General features: G+C 35.6%; 2 protein-coding genes across 12 annotated transcripts in view; one reads left to right on the forward strand and one right to left on the reverse strand.

The window, feature by feature from the left end:
* ST7 (suppression of tumorigenicity 7) overlaps positions 1-20,890 on the reverse strand; it is a 279,293-nt gene that overhangs the window by 133,132 nt on the left and 125,271 nt on the right. Inside the window, exon 1 of one of the 11 annotated variants that reach the window (XM_081286865.1) lies at positions 17,654-17,766. The exons of the other annotated variants lie outside the window; for them this stretch is intronic. The gene's annotated coding sequence lies outside the window, so the exon portion shown is untranslated. Of the gene's footprint in view, positions 1-17,653; positions 17,767-20,890 lie in introns of those variants that run through there. 11 annotated transcript variants of the gene reach the window in all.
* On the forward strand, positions 7,938-11,332 carry LOC308644985 (DNA mismatch repair protein Msh2-like). The gene is given in 2 exon segments (XM_081286855.1): positions 7,938-9,508; positions 9,512-11,332. Coding segments are annotated over 2 exon segments (2,781 nt in total). The 5' UTR covers positions 7,938-8,359; the 3' UTR covers positions 11,144-11,332.

Genomic DNA, 20,890 nt, shown 5'->3' on the forward strand with positions numbered 1-20,890 from the left:
CAAAAATAACTTTTTTCCAAAGTGTCTGTTCTGATTTTTGTATTTTCTGTTAGTTTACTTGCTTTGTTTTGAAACCCTCTGCTAACAGCTGAAGATTTTGCCTCAAAAGAAGATATTCTAGTCCGGAGAAGCAACGGCAGGCCATAGGATAGTAAAATTCAGATGTGATTCTAAGTCTGGTTTTTCTCTTCATTACCTTCTCCAAAAGTTAAAAGACTAATTTCTCTTGGAGGAGAACACTGTCCCACAAAGGAGGCCTGCTGGGAGCCACATTAAAGCCATCTCCCTCTGGGTGACAGTGTGCAGCCCACAGAGATAAGAAGCCACAGGAGAAACCACCACACAAGCGGCTTGAGCTTGTGATCAGCGGCTCAAACTGCCTGTGTCCAAAATAAGCCCTTGGCCCCATGATTTTCAATTCTAGTAACTATATTTGGCCTTGTATTTGTACCAGAAGACAAATTACTAGTCCAAAGAGCACTTAAAATTATCTCCCCAATTTCAAGGCTAGCAGTGAACTATTGGTGGTAAATCACAATTGCTCCTTGCTTTATATAGTGTCTAATGGTGACCATCAATGGAAACTAGAGCACTGACAGTTTTGAAAGCTAATAAGCCATTTTCTAAAAATATCTTTAAAAAGATGAATCTAAATTCTAGATACTCTGTTATCCCTAATGCAAATGCTACCAATCCTAATGGATGGCATTGTTCCCTCCTTAATCTCTATTTTTATTATCTCAAATGGTTTTCACACATTGTCGTCATCCCTCATTGTGAATGATCCATTCATCCACCATGTAGAAAAAAAGCATATATTTAATTAATAATTTCCTAATGCATATATCTATAGAACCCAGGCTGTTTTCCTCCAAGTAGATCAGGACTGGGTTAAAACCCAAGGTTATTGAAACCACAGTGGTAGGTTTGGATGAGTCAGTTAACCTTTTACCCAGAAATTCTATGCCACAAACTCAGAAGATAACTGACAAGCCATATTAGAGACAAGAATTTCCAGTGGAAGCCAAGCATCAAATTACTATTTTTTTAAAAAAAATTTAACTTTAAAAGAAGGTAGCATGAGTGGTTTTTATCGACTCTATGAAGAATGCCACTGGTATCACATTGAATTGTATGAAACTCCCCCTCCACATACATACACATACACACACAAATTCAAAGAGTCAAAGCAATCTTGAGAAAAAAAAAAAAAAAAACAGGGGCATTGTACTGCCTGACTTCAAAACGTAGTACAAAGCAAATATTCATCAAAACAACATGGCATTAACATAAAAACAGATATAGAGTCCAATGGAACAGAATAGAGACCCTAGAAATAAAGCCATATATTTACAGCCACCTTATTTTTAAATTTATTTATTTAGTCTAATTTGTTATACATAATGGCAGAATGCAATTCATTTCATATTACACATATAGAGCACAATTTTTCACTGATTATATACAAGGTATTTTCCTACCATTCGTGTCTTCATACATGTACTTAGAGTAATGATGTCTAACTCATTCTACCATCATTCCTACCCCTGATTTTTTATGAAAACACCAAGAATATAGATTGGAGAAAAGAAAAACTCTTAAATGGTGCTGGAAAATTTATATACAGCAGAATGAAAGTAGATTCCTATCTCTTACCAGAAAAAGTCAACTCAAAATGGATCAAAGACTTGAATGTACATCCTAAAACTATGAAACTACTAGAAGAAAATACCAGGGAAATCACTTCAGGACCTTGTCTGCGAAAGTTGGGTTCCCCCCACCTCCAGTACTGAGAATTGAACTCAGGGTTTCCTGCATGCTATGCTCTACCCTGAGCTGCATCTTACCCTTTTTTACTTTATTTTGAGACTAGGTCTCACTAAATTGTCCATGCTGGCCTCACATCTATTGTCTTCCTGCCTAAGCCTCCCAAGTCGCTGGAATAATTGGCACATGCCATTGCACCTGGCACCTATAAAGAGTTTTTTTGATATGATCTCAAAAGTATGATTATCAAAAGCAGAAAATTGACCTATGGGATGGCATCAAACTAAAAAGCTTATGCATAGCAAAGAAACAATCAAAAGAGCAAAGAGACAATCTAAAAATGGGAAAAAAATATTTGTAAACCATATATCTGTTAAAGAGTTAATACCTACACTATTTAAGGAATTCAATTCAACAGCAAAAAAATTTTTAAAAATTAAATAATCCAATTTGAAAATGGGCAATAAACCTAAATAGACGTTTCTCAAAAGAAGGCATAAAAATGGCCAACAGGTATATGAAAAAAAATTTCAACATCACTAATCATCAGGGAAATGTAAATCAAAACCACAGTGAAACAACATCTCACCTGATTTAAAATAGCCATTATCAAAAAGACAAAAAATAACATGTCTGAGACATGATTCAGACAAAGGGGAACCTCTACACTTTGGTGGAGATGTACATAAATATAATCACTATGGGGCTGGGACTGTAGTTCAGTAGAAGAGTGCTTACCTAGCTCTGTGTAAGGAACTTGGTTTGAGTCTCAGTACCACATACAAATAAATAAAATAAATGTCCATCAAAAACTAAAAAATATTTTTAAAATATTAAAAAAATAGACTGGGGATATAGCTCAGTTGGTAGAGTGCTTGCCTCACATGTACAAGGCCCTGGGTTCAATCCCCAGCCCCACCAAAAAAAAAAAAAAAAAAAAGAAAAAAGAAGCAAAAATAAATAAATGAATGAAATAAATATATATATATATATATATATATATATATATATATATATATATATATGGAGTTTCCTCAAAAAATTAGAACTACCACTATAGCTCAGTGATAGAATGCTTTCATAGCATACATGAGGCCCTGGGTTCAATCCCTAGCATTCCAAAAAAAAAAAAAAAAAAAAAAGAATGTCATGATGGGAATGAAGAATGAAGCTCAGAGGTAGAGCAGTTGCCTAGAATATGTCAGGCCCCAAATTCAATTCCCATTACTCCAAATAATAAAAAATAAAAATATAGATCTATCATATGTGCTACTAACCCACTAGGCATATATTCAAGGACATGAAATCAGTATGCCAAAGTGACACCTGCATTCCCATATTCACTGCACACTATTTACAAGAAATGGAATCAATGCAAGTGTCTCTAAACTGATGAATGGATAATGAAACGTGATATATATCTATCTCCACACATACATACAAGGAACATTATTTGGCTGTAAAAACTGATGCAATCCTATCATTTGCAACAAAAGGGATAAACCCAGAGGACAAAATGTTGAGTGAAATAAGTCAAGCATGGAAAGACAAATCCCACACTACCTCACTTATATGTGGAATCTAAAAAGTAGATATGTCATAAAATTTCAGAGTAGAATGGTGGTTACCAAAGGATATGGAGAGAAGGAGGGGAGAGGAAAGGAGAAAGGATGGTCAATGAGTCCCAAGTGACAGGAGAAATAAGCTCTGGTGTGCTATTGCACAGTATGGTGACTACATATAATGATAATGTACTATATATTTTTAAAAAGAATATTCAATGTTTTCACCATAAAGAAAAGATAGATATTTGAGGAAATAGCTAAGCTTAACCTGATTTGAACACCATGCAACATGCACAAGTATCAAAATGTTGCACAATACCTCACAGATATGTATAATTTTATGTGTCAGTTTCATATTTATAAATAAAATAATTCAATTTAAAATTTTCAAATATTTAATAGGGAAACAGGATTGCTTTTCAAGGTCATTTCCCAAAAACCATTTAAATACAGAAAAATGTTTAAAAATTATTCTTCCCCACTGCATTTCCACCAAAAAAAAAAAAAAAAAAGAAAAACCATCACACACAGCACTACTACTAATGATCTACATAGGCTAAATTTTTCTTAGATATGGTTGTTAGTACAAGTGGCTTAGGAGGCTGAGATAGGAGGATCACAAGTTCAAAGTCATTTAGAGAGGCCCCTAAGCAACTTAGCAAGACCCTATCTCAAAATAAAAAATGAAAAGGGCTAGGAATATGGCTCAGTGGTTAAGAACCTTTTGGTTCAATTCTGGTACCAAAAAAAAAAAAAAAAAGTTGCTACTATAAAATCATGAAATCTAATAGATACAGAGATTAAAGTGCCAAGAAATATATAACATGATTACTTACTTACAAATCATGTAAGTGATTTGCAAAAAAGCCACCTTTGATATAATTCAGATAAACAAAGCATACACTGTGAGACAAGACATGACTAATATTTACTGAGCATCTACAGAGTTCCATTATGTGTCAGATCCTACTTTACATGTTTGAAATATATTCTTCATCATTTGATCTCCAATACAGCCCTGTAAATTTATCATGATTACCTACACTTACAAGAATGAAATTAAAGCATATTAAGCTAAAAGTCACATGACAGTTTTATTTTGTATGTTGAGACAGGATCTTACTAAGTTGCTTAGGGGGACTCATTAAGTTGCTGAAAGGACGGAAACTTGATTTGAACATAGTTCTGCCTAGCCCCAAAGCCTGTACTTTGTCTTTTTTCCCCCTAGACAAGTCTTTCTTTTGAGTATATTTGAAGAGAGAAAACAAAAATGCCCAAGTTTCAGATTTGCTGTTCGAGATTCCCAATGTTCAATACCTCTTTTGAAATGACAACCTGGTACTTTAATGCCAGGCTCTGTGCCTGGGTTCAGGGAACCCCCTGGGGTCTGAAAACAAGGGGCTGTCCCAAACCACAGCTTCAGTCTGGGGGCATGCAGTCCTTGCAATGACTTCCTCCTGAGAAGGGGGCAGGTTTAGAGGCTAATTACTGAGCCATGTTATTACCACACAAACCTCAAGCAGATGACTGTGACTCTCCCTCCGGGCTATCATTCATTTAGTAATGAAAGATGATGTCTACACATTCTGATGTTCATTTCTATTCTGTTATTCACTTATCTTACTATGTGTCAAGATAAAATCCAGGCCTGCACATGGACAGGCAGAACTATTTATCAGGACTTAATGCAGACATTGTAAGCTCTGGTTCCTTTCTCTGATTCTTTGCTAAACACCACTCATTCTTCTTTATTTAAAATTATCATGTGAACACATTCTAATTCGATTTAATATACTCATAAAGCAAGACTTTTAACAATAATATTCCCTCTTGAAGATTTTATGCAATTTATGTAACCACTTCTATTATTGGAAATTTAGGTTGTTTCTAACTTTTCGCATTTTTCCAATGCTATTATAAATGACAGTGACCAAACTTGTATTTAATGCTTTCATGGCATCTCAAATTATTTTCTTCAATTGGATTCTTAGAAATTATATCAATGGGTCAGTGGCTACAAGCATTTTAAAGTCTCAATTCATATCATCAGAAAAGTTGTGCCACTGTCTATTCCAGCAGTGTTTGAGAGTGCCAGCTTCCTCAAAATGAGAAATTATTGACCCAAAGTAGGAAAAAAGAGAGAAGGGAGGGAGTGAGAGAAGGAGACAAGATGGGAAGAAGGGAAGGTATTTCTTTAATTACTAGCTAGACTAAAATTTTTCATATTTACTTTCCCTGGTTTTTGCTCTCTAGAGAACTACTGATTCATGATTTATTTGCCTATTTTTTCTACTGGAATGTCACTGATTTATGAAAATATTTTCCTTGGTAAGTATGTTAACCTCTTATGAGTCAGAGTTGGTGTAATTTTTCCCTAGGTTGTCTTTTCATTTTCTTCCTGAGTTTTATTTTCAGAATTTGAACAGAACATTCTATATAAAACAGGGAGGAGAACATTACTCGAAGAAAACCACTAGGTTCAATTTGCTAGAAATAAAATGTGTTGCAATGTTCCTTTCTGCCTTCTAGCTATCTTGATGCAAAAAGTGGAAGGGACAGTAAGTATCTGATGATGTGCTGAAAAACAAGACAAAATACACCGAGTTCTGCAGTGCTCTCAGCAACTGCCTAACAGATAGTGCTCACACATGTGCAAACCAGGAACACTGTTCATTACAGCAGGGAGGAGAGGAGAGGCATGTCATTACATGAGGTGGCATGACTACTTGTTTAAATGCCTTCTGAAAAGTGAAAATCAGACAGGCACAGAACATAGACACCATTAAAATGAGATATTTCTCAGGCTTCCTCACAGGCAAAACCAGATTTGGAAACAAGAAAAATGTAACATGAGACACACCAACAGCTGCAGAGAAAAGAAAACAGGGCCCTAGCTGCTGAAAAGAAATATCAGGGAAAGTAACACTTGTGAACCACTGGGGAAGAGAATGTTTTTAACATAAAATCTACCTGTTTTAAGTATGAAATAACATGTTTCTCTCCTATCACAAAGCACTAATAATTTGACATCGCCCCCATTATAGGACACCCCCCCTTATTCTTTTTATTGCACAGAATTGGTATGTACCTGCCTTTTATTTTTTGACTATCTTAGGAACCATCATCATGAATGACATATGCATTACACAGATGGACACACCCAAATGACAGAGAATTGGAACCTACTATTAGAAAACCAGGATATAGGGGGGGAAAATGATGACCTAAAATTAATTTGCTCCTATCACTTTTGATAAAGTAAAAACACAAGATATACTTTTATTCCCACCAAATCAGAAAATGGCATAACATGGTTTCTGAAAATTACAAAAACTTTTATATCTGCAATTTTTAAATGGCTAATAATTTACAATGGCACTGAAACTTGATTTCCTCCCATAAACAATAATAATAATAAATGATAGTAAATATTCATGGAAACTTCAAAAAATAACCACCAATGTGTTAAATGCTTTATATTCATTGTCTTTGTTAATTTTCACGACTTTATAAATGCCCATTTTTACAGATAAGGATAGTGAAATTTAGATTACTCAAATCACTGGGCCCAGCTGTGCTTGCCTGTTGTATTTTCAGAAACTTCAGAGACTGAGACGGATCACAACTTTGAGGCCACCCTTGGCAATTTAGGGAAATCCTGTCTCAAAATTTTAAAAGGCTGAGGATGTAGCCCAGTGGAAGTGTGCCCCTGGGTTCAGTCTCTAAAACCACAAACAAACAAGCAACAATAACAACAACAACAAAAATACTCAAGTCACTTGTCCGAAGGCATAGAGCTGAAAAGTGGCAACCTCAGGATATAAATTCAGGCACAAGTGGCTCTGACACCTGAGTTTCTAAGTGCTGTCTAAAGGCTTCTTCCACTGGCTGGATCCCACAGCAGCTATCAACACTTATATGTATTCACAGATATCTCCAGTTGGATGATTCCTTTCCATCTGTCCTGCCCTCAGCAGTTCAATCCTCCTTTCTCTTACCTGGGTGATCACACGCCCAACCTGTCATCTTTGATGCCCTCTCCCAGAACTCAGTGTAACCCATCCTCGACACTGCCACCTTCAGCAGCTTCCTAACACAGAAACTTAGGCACACCATAAGTGTGCCTAAGGCGTATTTGTGAAACTAATTCTCAGAGACAGCATCATTCCTTTGGTCTTTTGGGGGGGATTAGCAAAACCTCTTGATTTTGTAGCCTGTGCTTAAACTAAATTTATGACATAGTGACACGGCAGAAACTGCCATTTCTGCTGCTGAATTTAGAATCTCACACTCAAGTTTTTGGTGGTGTGTGTGTTGCTAGGGATCAAACCCAGGGGCTTGTGAAACTATGACTCCACCATTGAGTTACACTCCCAGACCCTAGTATTTGGAAGTTTATGATGTTTTACCAAAAGGCTATCACCTCAACATATATTCTCAAATAATTCTTCAGCTTCCTTTTTTCCATTTATTATTATTCACCTATTACTATTATTTATTAATAAAGAGAAGATGGAGGAGGAAACAAGGCCAGGAATCTGGCACTCAATAACCTGTGTTACTGTGCTGCCTTGATATGCTTACAAAGAAATCTTCACACCTGGCCTAGTTTGTGTGCTGAGCCAAAAACAAACACAAATGCTTCCTTTTTTCTTTGTTTCTTGAGAGTTGAGTTGAGGGAATATACCTCCTTACATGTATATAATAAAGAAATCAATACATAATGTTATATAATCACATATAATAGGTAAAATATATATAACCTCCATACTCTTTGCTGAGTATTTTATATGTAATAGCCTTAATTTCCTAACAAGGTTTGGCATTTCTATACCTATTTCTATACTTGTTCTGATTCCTCCATGGATCTTATTGAAATAGCAAAATAATAATGATAATGCAAGCTATCAATAAATAGTTAATACATTCCTAACTTTATAAGTTGTGCTGAAATATATCCCATCATTATATGTATGCGGTATTACAAGTAGAGTAAGTGAATATTTAAACCAGAGATAGGTTCCGAAATGGCGGTGCAACCAAAGGAAACGCTGCAGTTGGAAAGAGCGGCCGAGGTCGGCTTCGTGCGCTTCTTCCAGAGCATGCCGGAGAAGCGCCTCTTCGACTGGGGCAACTTCTACACGGCTCACGGCGAGGACGCGCTGCTGGCCGCCCGAGAGGTGTTCAAGACCCAGGGGGTGATCAAGTACTTGGGTCCTGCAGGAGCAAAGACTCTGCAAAGTGTTGTGCTTAGTAAAATGAATTTTGAATCTTTTGTAAAAGATCTTCTACTTGTTCGTCAGTATAGAGTTGAAGTTTATAAAAACAGAGCTGGAAATAAGGCTTCCAAGGAGAATGATTGGTATTTGGCATTTAAGGCTTCTCCTGGCAATCTTTCTCAGTTTGAAGACATTCTGTTTGGTAACAATGATATGTCAGCTTCCATTGGTGTTGTGGGTGTTAAAATGTCCACAGTTGATGGTCAAAGACAGGTTGGAGTTGGGTATGTTGATACCATACAGAGGAAGCTAGGACTGTGTGAATTCCCTGATAATGATCAGTTTTCCAATCTGGAGGCTCTCCTGATTCAGATTGGAACAAAGGAATGTATTTTACCAGGAGGAGAGACTGCTGGAGATATGGGGAAACTGAGGCAGGTTATTCAGAGAGGAGGAATTCTGATCACAGAAAGAAAAAGAACTGACTTTTCCACAAAAGACATTTATCAGGATCTAAATCGGTTGTTGAAAGGCAAAAAGGAAGAACAGATGAACAGTGCTGTCTTGCCAGAAATGGAGAATCAGGTTGCAGTTTCATCATTGTCTGCAATAATTAAGTTTTTAGAACTCTTATCAGATGATTCAAATTTTGGACAGTTTGAACTGACTACTTTTGACTTCAGCCAGTACATGAAACTGGATATTGCGGCAGTGAGAGCTCTTAACCTTTTCCAGGGTTCTGTTGAAGATACTACTGGCTCTCAGTCTCTGGCTGCATTGCTGAATAAATGCAAAACTCCTCAAGGACAAAGACTGGTTAACCAGTGGATTAAGCAGCCTCTCATGGATAAGAAGAGAATAGAAGAAAGATTAAACTTAGTGGAAGCTTTTGTAGAATATGCAGAATTGAGACAAAGTTTACAAGAAGATTTACTTCGTGGATTCCCAGATCTTAACTGACTTGCCAAGAAATTTCACAGACAAGCAGCAAACCTTCAAGATTGTTACCAACTCTATCAGGGCATAAACCAACTCCCTAATGTTATTCAGGCTCTGGAAAAATACGAAGGAAAACACCAGGTATTGTTGTTGGCAGTTTTTGTGACTCCTCTTATTGATCTTCGGTCTGATTTCTCCAAGTTTCAGGAAATGATCGAAACAACTTTAGATATGGATCAGGTGGAAAACCATGAATTCCTTGTAAAACCTTCATTTGATCCTAATCTGAGTGAATTAAGAGAAGTAATGGATGACTTGGAAAAGAAGATGCAGTTCACATTAATAAGTGCAGCCCGAGATCTTGGATTGGACCCTGGCAAACAGATTAAATTGGATTCCAGTGCACAGTTTGGATACTACTTTCGTGTAACCTGTAAGGAAGAAAAGGTCCTTCGTAATAATAAAAACTTTAGTACAGTAGATATCCAGAAGAATGGTGTTAAATTTACTAACAGTAAGTTGTCTTCTTTAAATGAAGAATATACTAAAAATAAAGCTGAATACAAAGAGGCCCAGGATGCCATTGTCAAAGAAATTGTCAATATTTCTTCAGGCTATGTAGAGCCAATGCAGACACTAAATGATGTGTTAGCTCAGCTAGATGCTGTTGTCAGCTTTGCTCATGTGTCAAATGGAGCACCTGTTCCATATGTACGACCAGTCATTTTGGAGAAAGGACAAGGAAGAATTATATTGAAAGCATCCAGACATGCTTGTGTCGAAATTCAAGATGAAGTTGCATTTATTCCTAATGATGTACACTTTGAAAAAGATAAACAGATGTTCCACATCATTACTGGTCCCAATATGGGAGGTAAATCAACATATATTCGCCAAACTGGGGAATATATGGCCCAAATTGGATGTTTTGTACCATGTGAATCAGCAGAAGTATCCATTGTGGATTGCATCTTGGCTCGGGTAGGGGCTGGTGACAGTCAGTTAAAAGGAGTCTCCACATTCATGGCTGAAATGCTGGAAACTGCTTCTATCCTCAGGTATGCAACCAAAGATTCTTTAATAATCATAGATGAATTGGGAAGAGAAACCTCTACCTATGATGGATTTGGACTAGCGTGGGCTATATCTGATTACATTGCAACAAAGATTGGTGCTTTTTGCATGTTTGCAACCCATTTTCATGAACTTACTGCCTTAGCCAAACAGATTCCCACTGTTAATAACCTACATGTCACAGCACTAACTACTGAAGAGACCTTAACTATGCTTTATCAAGTGAAGAAAGGTGCTTGTGATCAGAGTTTTGGGATTCATGTTGCAGAGCTTGCTAATTTCCCTAGGCATGTAATAGAATGTGCCAAACAAAAAGCCCTGGAACTCGAAGAGTTTCAGAATATTGGAGTCTCACAAGGAGGTGATGAAACAGAACCAGCGGCAAAGAAGTGCTATCTGGAAAGAGAGCAAGGTGAAAAAATTATTCAGGAGTTTCTATCCAAGGTGAAGCAAGTGCCCTTTACTGAAATGTCGGACGAAAACATTAAAATAAAGTTAAAACAGCTGAAAGCTGAAGCAATAGCAAAGAATAATAGTTTTGTAAATGAAATCATTTCACAAATAAAGGTTACTACATGAAAGAAAACCCAGGAATGGAATGAAAATAGTATTGATAAGCTATTGTCTGTAAGACTTTTGTATTGTTTTATAGTAACCCCTTTTCTGTAGTGTTTGACTAGTTGACTATCAATGCCCATTGAATATCAATTTAATAAAATATTTAGAAATAGTACATTTTCAAAGATCTTTATTTTGGAAATTGAGAGCTATAACTAAGGACTATTTAAATGGAAATGGGGCAAAATTTGCTGAATTTTATAAATAAAATCATGTAGTTTGTGGAAAAAAAATATTTAAACCAACATGCCAGATTCATCTTTAGGAATCAGTAAATTCCAACCTACAGGCAAAATCCAGTCTGCTGCCTGTGTTAGTAAATAAAGTTTTATAAACATAGCTATGCTCCTTAGTTTATGTGATTCTATGGTTGCATTCATGCTAAAACAGCAGTGTTAACTAGTTGTGACAGTAATTGTATGGCATGCAAAAGCTAAAGATGTTTACCATCTGGCCCTTTAGAGAGAGTTTGCTTACCCCTGGTTTACATTAATTAAAAGCAGTGCATCTCTAGTATTTTCTAGTAAGGAACCTCTTAACATCGGGAAAATAAGTGTGCACTCATAGGAGGAGTTGAGTCCCATTTTGAAAGCAGAGTTAAATAACCATTTGCTTGCCTTCAACCCTGCTGGGAATACATCTGTATTCCAATCATGCTGCCATTCTTCAAAAAATTTTTAATTTGGAGTGGCAGCCTGATACACTTTCTTTTCAATATTTCAACTCTGATAAATATTAGTACTTCAAAGAAGACTTTATTTTTGGTAACATAAGAATATTTTATACGGCCAAACTAGACACCAGCAGTATTATCAAATTGGGTATTTCTGGGTTTTGTCACAAACTATGATTTTATATTAATGATGCTGTTATTATTATATGACTTGTGAAATTACTCAGACATTAACTGTGATGTTAAGTTTGTGTGTCAACTTGTCTAGGCTACAGTCCTGTTAATTTAATCAATAGTAAGTATTGTGTGAAGGTATTCTGTAGATGTGCTTAAAGTAAACAATCAATTGACTTGAAAACTGTCCTAGACACTCTGGGGGAGCCTGACAGAGATTTCACCTGCCCATAAGTTTCACCTTGTGCCCAAGAGTTCCATCCTGTCCTTCCTGATGGTCCTCCTTCCCCATTTCAGACTTGTATAGCCAGCCCCCACAATCACATAAGTCAACTCCTCTCTCTCTCTCTCCCCCCCCCAATATGTGTGTGTGTACATATATATTATTATATATTTTATTTTTTAATTTATGGTTTTTTTATGGTTTGACAGGCTGAAAGAAAGGAGACAGAGATACAGATATAGATATCGAAATATTCTACAAGTTTTGTTTCTCCAGTGGATTTCTGATATACCAAGTCTGAAAATATTTCAAAATTAATTTTAGTTATCCTGCTACAAACATCATTTTAGAGAACACCAATCCTTTGGACAAACAGAACTACCTAGAAATGAAACTCATTACCTTGTGGCCACATTGCTGTATTGTCACCGCTATTATATCTAGATTCATTTTTTTCAGTATGTCAAACCATAAATTAAAAAATAAAATCAAGCTAAACAAAAACTACTTGAAATTATAGAGTACTGAAGGGTTATCTATATTATAAAAGATTTTATGTCTCAGATAAGGTATAGTAAGTAGCAAGAAGATGAAGGAATTGATTCAAACCTCTACCACAGCTCTGTGCCAAATCACATTTAAAGTAATTTCTATAAAAATATTGAAGTCTAAAGGAAATTATTAATATACTGAAATGTTTGTAGAGAGATGTAGAGAGATGTCCAAATATTTCCACAATTCATTAAAATTGAAGCACTTTTGGGTTAGGGATGAGGCTTGGTGGTACTACACTTGCCTGGCATGCATAAGGTCCTGCGTTTAATCCCCAACACTGCTTAATAAATAAACAAATGCTAAATTGCAACACTCAGATATGCCATGTACAGATTATTATCCTGGACTTAATGAGAATTAATAAGAATGGCACCTTCTATGGGCTCACTAAATAGCAGCTGTTATTTTATTCTGATCATGCAATTATTGCTTTAATCTACACTTGAGATAGTAACTTTTACATTTTTCAAATTATGATCATTTGGCTATTATTTTGAAACAAACAACTAATTTACTTTCTCTTCCTAGAGTGAGGTCTGCTAAAAACAATAAAGAAATTTGAGACATCCTTGGATGTCATCATACAATCCATAAATGTGGACTTGACTGGTTTTCTTCGGAGGGGGAGTGGGCAGGGGGCGGGGGGTCTGTTTATTTGTTTGGTACTTGGGATTGAACCCAGAGGCACTCTACCACTGAGCTTTTTAAAATTTTTTTGAGACAGCATCTTGCTAAGTTGCTGAGGTTGGCCTTGAATTGGGGATCCCCCTGCCTCTATATCCTGATTCACTGGGATTACAGGCATGTACCACCACATCTGGCGTACATTTTTTACTATGGATTTGCATTTTGGTGTGATATGCATACTTCAAACAATGGATATTAATAACATAAGCAAGAGTGGTATTAAAATATGCACAACAGGCTTCCTCCCTGTAAATATGGTAATGTATTTTACAGTATTCAAACACTTAAAACCAGAGTGTGTAAGGCTAAGATGTTACCTATTTAAAGTAAAATGCTGAATTTGGATTTCTGATTTTGCTTGCTAAAGTCATTCTAAAAATCTGATGAGATCTTGTTCATCTTTTTATCAATCCCACAATTATGTACATAAAAACTGAGCTCATTTTCACTGCTGTTTAAAAATCACTGCACATCTAGGAATTAATCCTAAGGAGATAATATGAACACCACGTACAACTTTTTATCTTCCAAGACATTTAGCAAAATATATCTATAAATATATTATTTGTAATAGCAAAAAAACAAAAAGCTACATATCTAAAAAGGAAAGTAGTTAAATATTACATAGCTATATATAATAGAATAATATGCAGCCAGTAAAAATCAAATTGCAAATCTCATAAGAAAATGATCACCTAATTTTAGCTTAAAAAATACATAACTATCTGTACTTGGTACATAAACACTTTCTGCAGCATAGCACAGAAAGAATGCATAAATATATATATACATACACATATATGTGTGTGTGTGTGTGTGTGTATACACTAAGCATTCCAGTAATGAAAAGTGATTTTTATTTTATTTCATTTTGAACCTTAAATTTTCTACTACATGTGGTAGTAGTTTTTTTTTGTTTGGTTTGGTTTGGTTTGGTCCTGGGGATTAGGTCTTGCCTAGTTGTAGAGGTTGGCCTCAAATTTGCAATCCTCCTGCCTCAGCCTTTCAAGTCACTAAGAGTATAAGAATGCACCACCACACCCAACAGTGATACTATTTTTAATTAGGGGAGAAATGGTTTTAAAAGCATAAAATAAAACTAGAAACTAGAAAGTATTTATCTTTGAAGAACAGGATTACATTTTATAATTTTTTACATTCTTTAGTCTCAATTTTTTTGCATGCACACATATTATTTACTTATTAAGTAAATGTGTATACAGTTTTAAAAATAACTGTCGCATGCTATTTTTTTACTTCAATAAATAAGTCATATTCTCATTTTTTGTTTGTCTGTTTATTCCAGATAAACTCAGGGACTCACCCATGCTAGGCAAGCACTCTACCACTAAGCAACATCCCCCCTTTCTTTTGAGACAAAAATCTCACTAAATTTCCCAGGCTACCCTCAAACTTGTAATCTTCATGCTTCTGCTGTTCCAGTAGTTACTGATTATAAGCCTGTACCACCAGCCCAGCTTAACAAATCATTTTCTAAAGCAGGAACTTAGAGAATTTTTTTAAAGATTTCAAAAATAAATAAATAAGAAAAAGAAACAAAACAAAAAGAAAAAATTAAATTTTTTACAATAAATAAAATATTTCAATTTATTTAAGTTTAACACAAGATATTTTTTTAAAAGTTGGTAGAATAATACCAACAACAAAACAATGCCCTCCTATCTCTTTTTCCATATATTTTATTGGGCATTATAGTTGTACATACTGGTAGATTTGTTGTTACACATTATACATGCATATAATAAAACAATATAATTTCCAGTATTTCCCTTCTCCTTCCCTTCCTCTCTCCCCCTGTCTCTTTCCTCTACTCCACTGATTTTCTTGAGATTCCCTACTGCTACCTTTATTTTCCTTTCCAACTCCCACATGAGAGAAAATATATAATCCTTGACCTTCAGAGTTTCACTTATTTCACTTAACATAATGTTTTTAAGATTTATTTATTTTCCTGAAAATAGCATAATTCCATTCTTTATGCCTGAATAAAATTCCATTGTGTATATTCACCACATTTTCTTTATCCATTCATCCATAGATGGACACCTAGGCTGGTTCCATAGTTTGGCTACCGTGAATTATGCTGAAAACCCTTCGGTCTTAAGAAGTTTATCTAAGGGAACTAAAGAGAAAAACATTATATATATTCATTTGTGTGTGTATCTGAATTCTACTTTTAGAAAAATGGTACATAAACACTGAGCAATTTTAATGTTTACAATGCTATAATCACAAAATCTTGTATGAAATTATTTATTTAATGCATTTGTGAATATATATGAATAAAACAGAGATTTATTAAAAAAACATAAAAGCTGTTCTCAAGTCAGAGAAGAAAAGTCACTCAGAAAGCCAGCAACTGTGATTTATATGGCAGGATGCAAGGAACAGCATACCATCCCAAGCACTATCATCATCCTTCACTGTTGCAGTGGGCTGGCATCATGTGTTAATTGCTGTATTACAGCTGATTATAAGGCAAACGAAACAGTAAGAGAGAATTCACCCTGAACAATTCACTAGGAGAGTGGACACTGATTGTCTTGAAATGTTTGCATATACTAATTCAAACTTCATTGCCCATAAAGACATTCATGCAAACACGACCCTTTTGTTCTATTCTCTTTCAAGCTTTATAACAGTAGGACTGAAGCTAATGGAGATCATCTATCTTGGTACCATGTAGCTGCCATTCAGCTCCTGCTGAGCATTAATTTCTAACCCTCACCCTGCATTTTAAGCAGCATTAAGCTATTGCATAGTAACAAACTGATAACTGCATAATGTTTGCATTAGAAAGAATGAAAGTGGCATGGTAACTTGGATTCACAATATTTATATGATAACCCAATAAATACATTTAATTTGTGACACCAGATGACCGGATTAATTAACACATTTAAATCAGGAATATTCCCTAAAACTAAGGTTGTAAATCCATGATTATTGTGTTGAAATTCTTAACTTTTTCTATTCTATTTTTAAGCCACTGAAATGCCCTGCAGCATCTTCTCAACATCAAAGAGCTACGAACTATGCACTGGACTCTGTGTCAGTGTTGTATAACACTATTAAATTAACACTATAACTGGCTATAGCTAAGAATTCTTCACTTTATGGTTCAATTCCTTATAGCTACACTGATTCCTAGAACATTTCTAGGCATCATTCATGCTCTTGCTTGAACCCACAGTTTTCTATCTCTGGGTCAATTTTTCTCCCAACTATAAACTGAGGGATCTATACTGTTAGGTCCTTTTCAGCCCTAAGACAAATGACCAAACCTCTAGTGACAAATGAGTACAGGATTAAAGCTAAAAATCTACACTTTTACAACTCATATCATAAAAGGCTAATCTCACTATTAGAAATCAATATCTTAGAAATCTTTTTAAAATTTTTTTAGACATTGATGGACCTTTATTTTAGTCATTTATTTGTATGCAGTGATAAGAATCGAACCCAGTGCCTCACAAATGCTAGGCAAGTGCTCTACCACTGAGCCACAACCTCAGCCTACCTTAGAAATCTTCACAAGAGAACTCAAACCTACAATGGTTTGAATGTCCCCTACTATGAATTATAAAATCTAAAGTTTGATAACATGCATTTTGTTTTCTAATTTGCTGAAAATAAGGCAAAACCACATGCTGCCTATAATAATTATTACTTAATAATTATCATTTATATTTATTTAATTTATTTAATTATTATTTAATTATTATTATTACTACTGCATATTATCTAAATGATGAAATGTCATGAGAATCTCACCTGGAGTTATTATAGCTTACATTACAATACTTTAAGCACAATGTTTACAACAGTATAAAAGAGGTGCAGAATTCCTAGTCTGACTCCTCTGGCCTGAGATAGTTCTTCAGGATCTTGAATAGATTTGTGTGCTAGCCAGACCTCAAAATAGATGTATATTTGATACTTCTTTCTCTAAAGGATTTTATAGAAAATAGTGAGGCAATATTTATAAATCATTCAGAATTCCATATTTTGGAATATGTACACACACATACACACACACACACACACACACACACACACACACTTACTAGATTAGCTAAAGTCTGAATAATTATCAAACCCTAAATTGATAACATGGAAATGAAAAAAATCTACTTACAGTTTTGCCACGGATTTATCAAGATATTTTCTCTATCTTTTTTTGACAATCTATTTTAAAAAGGTACATTCTAAAATTCTCTCATTACTTCTAAGGAACATTAGGAGAAACATTTAATCATAAGAATCCTCTGCAATTCATGGAGCAACTGCTCCAGAAAACTCCAGGGCAGGGAGGTGCCCTTCTCTAGCTTTGTTCATATTGGCTCAGCCTTCAGCCAAGGGACAGGCTCTCTCCTGGGAGCAAGAGAAAGCACAGAGTGGAGGACAGCACAGAAACAACCCCATTCCTGGCTTCTCTCAGCAGGCCAAGGGAGTGGACTTCAGGGAAAACAATGGGCTGCAGAAGGAGACTGAACTTCTAAGTCTTCCAGTTAGTCCAGTCTGAGAATCTAACTGGATTAATTTGGGAGCAAAGTACTGTGTAACCCCTAATGATCAAGCTTCCTTTCTGCTCCATCTCCATCCACCTCCACCCCTTTATATCTGTAGGTATGACTTCTATCACTGAACAAACTAAAATTGTCAGCATGATTGAGTTCAATGGACGTAAAACATATCAAAATAAAAAAATTATAACCTTTGAAGTATAGGTGCTTATTCACTCAGACTATGTGAAGAACACTAGTCATTTATAACTTTTCAAGAATAGGATATATGTTAATATATTTACAAAGTATTTTAGAGTAATTATTTTCATCTTCATTTCTCATAAAAATGCTAAATAAAGAGTATGAATTATTCTGACCTTATTAGTACACCATTGGTATCACCTTTATCACCAGGGGATAATTCTTAAATGTTCAGTTTCTTGGAATTGAACTAGAAAGAAGGAATTAACTGTACTCAAAAGTACTAAATTCTTCAATGTGATGTCTACTCATTGTTCAGCTGCAATGCTCATTAATTTTAAATCTTTCTATGGGACTGTGCACCTGTACCAAAAAAGGTGCACAGCACATTATTCACCACAGACCCTCTACTTACTAGTAAACAAACATGACAGCCAACTACAGTTCAAGGTCTAAGGAGAAGCCAATCATATCTAATTTTGCAGGGGATCTAACTGAAACACCATTGTGCATTTTGTTGACTAATGATTCTTAAACTTTCCCTGACATTCCCTGACTCAAATCATTATTACAAAGATTTGAGTGGTTTAATCTCTCAACATCTTATTAAAACAAAATCCTATTATTCTGCCTCCTTATTTGATGTCACAGTTTATAAAATTACTTGTCTTTTCTTTGTACCAATCTGGGCCTAGCTATTCACAGATGTGTGTCATTTGCACTATCTTTTGTTAAACTAGTTAATAGTATGTTTGAGGGAAGGGAAAGAGTGGGCAGTTTGGATGTGGTTTTCTGTCAAAGCATTATCTATGAGGAGAAAAAGACCAGCCACCTACACTAGATATTAGGATAACTGTATATTAAAAAAAATGTAGCAACATCTACTACTAAATCATTAGAGCATAAATTCACAGAACAGTCAATTGAAAGTCAGTAGTATCTTTTTTCTTAATTTCAGAAAGAATTAAGATCAAAAACTTAATCTAATAAGTCTGATGATAATTTTAACTATACTTTTCCCACAGTTCTTGGAATAATACTTTCTAAATTTTTAATGTCCTAAGAGAACATCACCCATGAGATGAAAAATCTGAGGTTAGTTCCTGATTGATTCTTGGAAGCTGAGAAAGTATATATTTTCTTTGTTTATTTGCTTAACAAATACTTGTAGAGAGCTGGGCCAGGCACTGCTCTACATATTTCACAAATACTAGCTCATTGAATCCTCATAACTACCCTACTAAGTAATTACTACATTGTCCCCATTTTACAGTTGGGGAAACAGGCACAGAAAACTTAGATGACTTACCAAAGTCAAACAACAAGACAGCAATAGAAACAGGATTTAAACCCAGGCAGCTGGGATCCAGACTTTGTGCTCATAACCACACACTGGCACCACTTTTCAGGATACCAGTTGCCAATATTGATTATTCAATAACTGTGGGCCTTCCTGAAGGATAAATAGATAAAAACAAAAAGCAAACAAAATACCTATTCCTGTAAAGTACAATAAGGTGTTTGTATCATTTATCTGAATGGAGTTTTATGTTACCATGTCCCAAAGTTCCTGTCTCTAAGATCACACATTCCCCCCCAAAGCAGGACAGGTTGTATGATACAGTATAGTTTGCATTTTGACTTAATATATCATGGACTATTGTCCACTTCCAGATCTATCCTGTTCATTTAAAATGCTACACAGTAGGGTTTTTTTTCTTTCTTTCTTTTAGGGTGGTACTGGGGACTGAAGCCAAGGATGTGGTACCACTGAGCCATACTTCTAGTCCTTTTTATTTTTTATCTTGAGAGGCTCTCACTAAATTACTCAGGCTGGCCATAAACTTAGGATGCGCCTAACTCAGCTCCCCACATTTCTGGGATTACAGGCATGTGCTACCATGCACAGCTATTACTAAATTTCTTCTGGTCCTGCCTGCAACCCCTGTACCCACCCAGGTCTCATTCCAGTAGCTTGCTTACTGTCACATTCATTTCAGATTTGTTCTGCAGGAACTAAAGCCCAGAATCTGAGTGACTGAAGCACAGCCTTAATGCCCCCTTGGTGAGTGGCAACACAGCTTTCAGGACTTGAGAATTGCAAGCCTGTGACTTTTGGATGTTGCCCTTTGCTTCAGACTCCTTTCTGCCCTGGTTTCTGTGTGCCCTTACTAGATCTCATGACTGCACACCACTTTGGACTCTGGATTAAGCTGACACATAACTTCATCTACACTTAAAGCCGAAGTAGCTAAAGTGGCTGCCATCTCTTCCCAACTCTGGTTCTTGCCCACCAGCCTTACTCTGGTAGAAAGAATTAGCTCTGCCTGGCCAGATCCCAAGAAGTGACAAATCAAACAAGCTCAATAGGTGGTAATTAAACTGCTGGCTCAAAAGCCCAGAATAGGTTGTCAATAAGACTTCTCAGTGACCCCTGTCACTAAGCAAAAATGCAGTTTTACATTTAGTTTTAAAACTTGAACTCCCTCAAATAGGATTCTTAGAGAAAACATTAAAGCATAAATGATGGCAAAAATAACTATTATTTCAAGAGGAAAATGGCAGTAAGTGCAAAATGGTATTCAGGGAGGATCTGGCACTTCTGAAACCAAACATCCATTACCCAATGGATCATGACAATTTTATTTTGGTTTCTGAGCTGAATA

Source organism: Spermophilus citellus (assembly GCF_964194105.1).
Source record: "Spermophilus citellus genome assembly, chromosome: 3".
In the NCBI taxonomy this organism is placed as follows: domain Eukaryota; kingdom Metazoa; phylum Chordata; class Mammalia; order Rodentia; family Sciuridae; genus Spermophilus; species Spermophilus citellus.